Source organism: Anopheles cruzii, chromosome 2 (genome assembly GCF_943734635.1).
Source record: "Anopheles cruzii chromosome 2, idAnoCruzAS_RS32_06, whole genome shotgun sequence".
NCBI lineage: Eukaryota > Metazoa > Arthropoda > Insecta > Diptera > Culicidae > Anopheles > Anopheles cruzii.
The window spans coordinates 49,743,572-49,751,463 of NC_069144.1; the positions used below are offsets into that span (position 1 = coordinate 49,743,572).

The 7,892-nt window shown below is 46.7% G+C and overlaps 1 protein-coding gene across 1 annotated transcript; it reads left to right on the forward strand.

Moving 5' to 3' along the window:
* The first annotated feature begins 966 nt into the window (after window positions 1-966).
* Window positions 967-1,371, forward strand: LOC128268552 (uncharacterized). Its single transcript, XM_053005677.1, has one exon. The coding sequence runs from the start codon at window positions 967-969 to the stop codon at window positions 1,369-1,371; it is 405 nt and encodes a 134-aa protein (XP_052861637.1).
* Window positions 1,372-7,892: the final 6,521 nt, after the last annotated feature.

Sequence of the window (7,892 nt, forward strand, 5' to 3'; positions counted from 1 at the left end):
TCGAGGTACGCTCATTGTACTCGTGTACAAGTTGATCGTACGCTTGCGAAAGATTAGCCGACTGGTTGCGTAGCATGTTGATTTCATCGTTGACTTTTGCCACCAACTGCTGGAACTCGTTCAAACTGATCTGTCTCGTGGATGACGGCTTGGGTTTGGGGGTCCCTTCGGTTGTAAGCGATACACTTTTTAGGGTACCATTTTGTACGATATTGGCCCTCAATTCAACAGGGATCTCGGGGCTAACTGAGGCGGAAGAGGTAGACGAGGTCACAGATGAAATGGTACTGGTGCTGGCAGCAGAGCTGGGTGTGGTATTGGTGACAATATTGGCGCTCGCAGTTGTCATTTGGTCTGACGGTATGCCTCCCACCATACCGATTGCACCGACTATCGCGACGCAAAGGGTCCACGTCCCCAGTTCTCTCACAACTAGAGCCTGCAAATGGGCCTAACAATCAGTGCACCGTTAGAACTAACCACACCGACAGTGAACCTACCCGATTTTTTACCATAACTGTCTAGAATGATTCTCCACGAACAGCGACCACTCTGCGCGGAAATACTTTCGAAAATAGAATGCCGATCCGAATCGAGTCCCCATTCTGTTCGGTGTTGTAAACGAGTGAAAGACTACCGAACGCCACTCCACGAATACCGAAAAGATCAGAGAATGTGGCAACGTCCGAAAATTCACCAATTCGAGCCGCGAGCACACGAAAACACCCGAAGTACACGTGCTCAGATGACTCAAACGATCGGCTACGAGGAGCCTTGCGTCAGCCTTTCCCTTCGGCGTGAGGATCGCAACATAAAGCTGGTGCGATTGTAACCAACCTCTTTCATTCTACATTCATCCACATCCACTGCAACATATCGCTACAGGTCGGTCGGGATGTCAGATTATCGGGTCGCCTTTGAGAACGATCACTGATTTTGCTCCATCTTCTTCCTTTCAGCGCTAGAATGAAGTCAGTCGGTGTTCTATGCACACTGGTGTTGGCGGTCATGCTCCGGTCTGGTAGTTGCCTGGATTCGATCGGTAAAGTGCGACCCGCCGAAAGGCTGGCCGATACCTTGGACATCCTGCAGGAGGATTCGCAGATTGAGTCGCTCGCTCCGGTGTCGGAGCACTCGGAACTGTTCGAAATGGCCAAGCGTTTGGCGCTGAAGAAGCAATCGCTAGAAGGTCGCCATGCAGAGACGCAGATCCAGGAAGAACACCTCAACAACATGGATCGGTTGGAGGACAACAGTGAGGAGTTTATGGACCTCTCGATCGACATTGCTTACTCGGCCATCTACCTACTGCGAAACTATACGATGTTTGTGCATAACGCTAGGAATAAGTTTATCGTTGTTTTTGAGTGAATAAAATGCTTTTGGTCAAACTGAAGCCTAATTTGTCTTAAAAGTTGTTTTAGCGAATAACCGAGATGAGCAACTTCACATTTGATGATGGCAACAGCGCTTCAACTATTTTACCCGGTTTATTCTATAATTTTGTTTGCAGGGACTTCATTATTCGTTCATGGTCACTACTATTGAATTGGTTCAAAGCGTAGTGACTGATTTGATTTTAAGACGAATTACTACAAATTTTGTTGTACTTACAAAATGCCATACATAATTTAAGATGCTTATGGAAGACTACATTAACCATAAGACCTTGGAAGAGATTTCATGTGCAAATATGTTTTAAAAAGTTCAAAGTTTCATTGGGCACTAAAACGACTCGTTTATTGGAGGCAAAACTTTCAGATTCAGAGACCCATCTGCCCCTTTCAAACAAATGCAAGGAAATTGCCTTTCTTTTATCCCAATGCATAGAGAAGTTCTTTCAATAGATTAACAAACATAATTGACATCATGAGTGTTCAGCTTTCGGTCTTTTATTCAATCGATCCAATCCGGTGTCCAAAATCGCAAGCAATCTACTTCTTCGGCATCATTATGCTCCTGATGGCAGTCTTGATCTCCGGTGCGAACTGCAGAATGTGGTTGACGTTGCGCCCCTCTAGTGCCTTTCTCACCACCTCCTCCACCGGCTGCAGGTCGACGTCGGTTCCGTTCACCTTCACGATTCGCAGCTTAGATGCCCTCCGTGGCGCGTCCAAAAAGTGCGGTAGATCCGAGACTCCTTGATAGTAGAAGTCGATGCCGTTGTGAAGATCAGATAGCTTCGCCACTTCCGTGCCGAGTTTCTGCAGCAGATAGTTCGCCTTCCGGTAGATGGGAATGCGAACCTCGAACCATTTGTTCAATTCCTCCATGCGTTTGTCCAAGTCCTCCGGGATCTGTCCACAGTCCGATCTCGGCACCATCGACAGGGCTACGAGAACCAGCAAAACAGGGATGAAGTAGCGCATCTTTTCGGGCGTGTTGTTGCTTCTGAGACGATTCAAGAACTTATGGTTCCCACTGAGACCTCGACCGCGCATTAAACCTTCGCACGGGCGCAGGCCAACCTTTCACTGCGAAGAAAGCCACAAAGCGAAGCGATTGGTGAACCAAGAACCCGATAAACAGAGTAGTGACAATCACGATCGGACAGTGAAAACACAACACATAGCATTTGGGGGCGGACCCATGGCGGACCCGTTACTTTATTTACTGACAAAATTCGTCCGACAAATCCGAACCTCAGTTCTCCAGGTGCTGGTAGGGGAAAGCATCGTACGAAAACCGAAACTTCTTCTCGAAGCCGGACGCCAGACGGGCCCGATCAGCAAACAGCCAGCGGAACAGGGACTTGCGGGGTAGGTGGATTTCGAGTTCGGCCAGAATCTGCTCGCAGTAGTGAAGCTTGGACTCCATCGAGGCGTGAGGCGATGGTGGCTCGGGAAAGTGGACGATGTCGTTCACCTGGTCGAACCGCTTCTGGGACGTTGCGTCTGCCGACGTTACTAGCCCGATGCCCATCAGGGCCACCAGGAGCACTGCCAGGAGCGTCGGGATGGAACGGGCCATTTTTCGCAGTGTATTCGTGTCGAAGCGAGTTGGGTTCGTAGAATATTGTGCCGACCGTCTCGGGGTTGAATGGTGTTGCTACACGCTGCGATGGGCTTTATATGCACACTCCGAAGAGACTTCCGAAGCTCCGCTGTTGGTCTGATTGGTGGAATCGCACGATTGGGAATGATCCTGTGTGCGAGGTGAGTATATTGTTATATAGAAAGAGTTTCTTGTAGTGGGCCAGAGTTTCTTGTTGCCACAAAACTCAACGAATCATTAATGCGTGCTGCAACATTCAACTGAAACACACTAACTGATTCTCTGAACTTCATTCGACTGAAACGAATGATCGAATGATGGATTCTTCTTCTTCTTCTTATTTGGCTCTACAACCGCTGCGCGGTCTTGGCCTGCACCAGAGACAATGTTAATCTCTGGTGCTCTCTCTAACATTTCATTTTTACGGGCGGGATTGTTAGCCCCGCGCCAACCCCCTTGTCACGCCGGTATCGGGAATCGAAACCATGGCCGGTTGAGTGACAACCGATCCAATCGAATGATCCACCATCGAATGATGGATATTCTAATTTAATTTTAGGATCACTTAAAGTTCATTCCGAATATTTCGAATTTTCCCGGTTTGTGCTAAAGTTCATCAGATGTTTGCTCATGTGCCCATTTATGAAGAAAGAGAATGGCCTGTAGAAAAATTACTTGTTGGAAAAATGATTTAAAAGGGATAAATGTGGGAAAGGAAGCGATCACTCTTTCACGCCAAGAAATTCTTGCAAAGACATTCTTTCACCGTTCACCTTTCTCTGTGCAAACCAACGAAAGCTGGAAGCTTATTTACACATCGTTATTATATAAAGGCAATACCGAAAGGTATGTAAACCGATCGTGTAGGGGTTCAAGGGTTCTAAAGGGCAGCTCTCGAAAGAAAGTCTCATTGACCAACAGTACCTTTAGATTTTGCGCAAATTTGAACTTCCTCAGAGATATTCCTTCCGTATTGACACATCTATCTGAACTGAACCATAGCCGTGCTGTGTCTGTTAAATTTAAGCGCTGGTTAACCATCGACCAAAGTATCGATAGAGTTTAGCAAAAGTTCCAAATATATCGTCAGAGTTAACCTATTCTTGTTCGAGCTGCTGGTTATAATGGCCCCTGTGGCTCCGCAATACCTTCAAAATCCAAACCAACGTTCTATCTTCACCGCACCCACCAGTTGTCGGCAAAAGACCCGGCATAATTGGGAAAGTTCTAACAAATAAACTGACTGAAGAAATATAACAAATGTCATCCCCGACTTCTCACTTACACTGTTACAGTTCTATCAGTTTAGGCACTCGGCCGCAAAGGATGGAGGGAATCTTTTTTGCAAGCCAGGCTCAACGGTTGTAGTAGCCGGAGTAAGTAAGTAAGTGGAATTAATTTAGTGGTGACAAAATGCTGGCAAACTTTTAACATGTTTGTATGGTAGAAAATCATGGAAAACTGCTTCGTCCAACACTTAATAAAAAAGGATTTTAAATATTTGGAGAGGCTAGCTCAATGCTCGATTTCCCAAAACGAACCGTCTTATACACCCAAATTATTTAATTTATTATTTAAGTGTTTCACCCATTATTTAAGTGCTTTCAGGCAAACATCGAGCACCTCCAATAGAACCAAGCATTAACTACATAAAACTATCAGCAAAAGAAACGAATAAAGCTAATCGCTCAAAGTCTCTATAATACCAACAACATACTTGCTGACCGACAAGCTTTATTTTAAAACTTATCTAAAGTTCGAAAGAGAACTTTAGATTTACTTAGTACAAAACCCTGTAGCCCTTGAAAGCCGAGAACTTCTAAGGCCTTCTCAGGCACGGCGGATCCACCATTCTACGGTTTCCATTGCATTATCGCATTATCGGCAGCATCATTATTTCCATTCTTGTTGTGTGTCCTACTTATCGGTATTCGATTTCAACAACATTCGGCTGCACACACTCACGTTTTTGGGAAAAATACCGTTGCCTCATTTTCTCATGCTTCGGACCGTTGCGGTTTCGACTGCGTTACTGTATGTTCTCGTTCGGTTCAGTTGCTTTTACCTTTCACTTCCAACAGCTGCACGGCAGCTTTTGGCAGGCTTCGAGCTTCGACTGTCCAGCTTCCACAGCGCACTGTACTGGCGCATTAAAACAGAACACGCTCAGAAGATTTCGGTTAGTCTCGGCACAACGATCACATCGACAGAAAGCTTGTCACGACAGAAAGCAATCGTCTCAACCAACCAGGTACGCATCGAGCGACGCTGCGAGACGAGAAGTCTAACACTCTCTGCCTGGCCTCTGCCTCGTTTCAGAATTCCGTTCCACAAAATGTATCGCAAAGGAATCTTCGTCCTGCTGGTGGCCCTGTGCCTGGTCGGCACTAGTCTCGCTTTTCCGAGAATAATCGACGAGCGCATGGACAAGGTGGTCGAACGGTTCGCCAACTTTAAGGATATCGTCAGCTTGAACCTTTTCCTCTACGATCTGCACTTGGTGCTCCAAACTATTGCTCCTGCGTACGGAGTGGTTCACTATCACCACAATGCTGAACCATAAACGCGTTGTTTAACAAATATATGCTATCATTTTTAAATACATACCGCTACAGATTACTATTCACTATTGTGGTTGGGTCTCTGAAAGAATGAAAACAACGTGAAAGAACCACAACGAATCCACCTCTGCGTGGTAGTGTATTTGATGGCCACATCCAAGACCAACTGCTTTGATCTAGGATAGTGACCCAATGGATAGTTCTAGAAACAACATGAATATTGCTTTATTTAAAAACGTTTATTTAAAACGATGAAGGCGATAGATCAGAAATTCGAATGTTCTTCCAACAGAAACTCAACCCCAGGGGAAGTCGACACGAAGTCAACGCAATTCCCCAAAATACGAACGCCCAACCTGCTCCGGGTCCTACGAGACGATGCATATAAGAAGCTATTTGATGCAATTTTACTTCATTCTGCTCCGATCCGCGCTATCGTTCGTGTCCCGTTCCGTGACGAAAGCTTCTTGATCCATACAGTTGACGATGAATTTCCGTGCCTTGTTCGTGTGTGTGACGGTCGCAGCGGTAACCGCAACTCCTGGCCCTGCCAGTTCTTTGTGGGGCAAGATTGGTGGCGCGAAAATAGCCACGCCCGCCCGAATGTTTTTGAAGGAGCTGCAGGTCCCGTCGCAAGATCTCCAGCAGACGGTAGCAAAGGTGGAGGAGCCGGTGAAGGTGGAGAAAGCGAAACCCGCGGTAGAGGAGCCCACGGAGGAGGACGAAGAGTTCGTTGACGAAGAGGAAGAAGAGCCCGCGCTGCCCGAGGTTCCCATTTTTGCCAAGCTGCTCATTGGAGATCCGGCAAACCCCCAGCTGGCTACGGTAGAAGAGCTGCGAAAGCTGGAATGGCGCAACATGGACCACTCTCTCGAGCTACCGAACAGCCGAACCATACCGTTGGTCAATGAGCTGCTTCATAAGACGGAGGAAATTCTACGACTGTACCAGGCGGTCCAGGACGAATCCAACGCGTTCGTCGAGGAAGTGAACGCTCGTCGTGAAGATGGATCTAAGGAATACATCGGATATTACAACTAGGCTGGGCGTTTCGATGACTGTACTGTTGATGCTTTAGTATAAAAATTGAAAAGAATACAAGACTTGAAATAAAATTCACGCATTCAAGAACCTAGCTCTCACGATCACATAACAACAAGGCGTAGCTCCTCCCAAAATCCGAAGGTACTTAAATACTGAAAGGCCACTCGTTTCGTTTACTGTCCTCGTTCTCTGCTCGGTCTGCAAGCCCTTTCAGGTGGCTTTTTGGTGAAAGTACGCACCACTTCGCGGGGCGAAGGAAACAAAACGTGAACCTCCACCGCAAAGGATCATCAGTCTTCTAGCGCACGTTCCAAGATGCGGTCCTCCAAGTTTTGCGTCCTCACGATCATCTCACTGGCTCTTGTGGGCCTCTGCGCCTCCGCAGGCCCTCCGCCTCCGCCACCGCCACCGCACCACCGCGTCGAGATTGTCAACATCCCGAACCGAATCGCGTGGCTACCAGCGGGATCGGAAATCGTCATCCGATTCCTCATCAACGTGTCGGACTCGATGATTCAGCAGTACAGCTTGGCTCTGGCACGCATCAAGAAGCTACGCGAAACCTTGAGGCACATTCCGCCAGGCTACAGGACAATCGATCTGTTCTACGACAACGACATCCAGCATCCATTGCACCCGGACGCGCCAAGGCCGGAAGCCGCCAAGCCTGCAGCCGCCAAGCCTGCAGCCGCCAAGCCTGCAGCCCCCAAGGCAAGCAACGGTGATGCGTTCGAATCGGCCTTCGAAACGATCCAGAAGTTTGCCGGCAATCGGGTGCCCTCGTATGGGAAACACTGACAACGTTGAATAAAATACTGCTGAGGATTAAAATAAACGACTTAAGAACAATGATTTTATTTGGGTGCAATTTTATCACTATCGGAATGATGAACATTTTAAAATAAACAGTCTGAGTATTTCTAATTCCATTATTCGTGTATATTTTTAAACGATTCCTTCATCGTCACGACACCAAAAACACTACACAAGTCACTTGGTTCTTATTTTCACATTTAACTCCCACTAACTGACATATTTCCAGTCAGCTTATTTCTTGCTTTTGAGCATCTTCAACAACATTAACACTTTTTATGTAACAAACATTGCTTTATGTTCATAATGTTCTTATCATTAATGGTAATTAAAAATAATGAGTTGCAGTTTAGTTCTTTGGGCATAACGCGTTGATATAGCTTTCTATGTTTGGGAGCCACAGACACGAGCTTACTCGCTCTCTGGGACTAATAGAAATTTATTGAGTTTCCCCACAAAATGTCCTATTTGTCGTCTTCC

Excerpts from the sequence above, each read along its gene's own strand:
- LOC128268552 (XM_053005677.1), top strand. The coding sequence starts at position 967 with ATGAAGTCAGTCGGTGTTCTATGCACACTGGTGTTGGCGGTCATGCTC.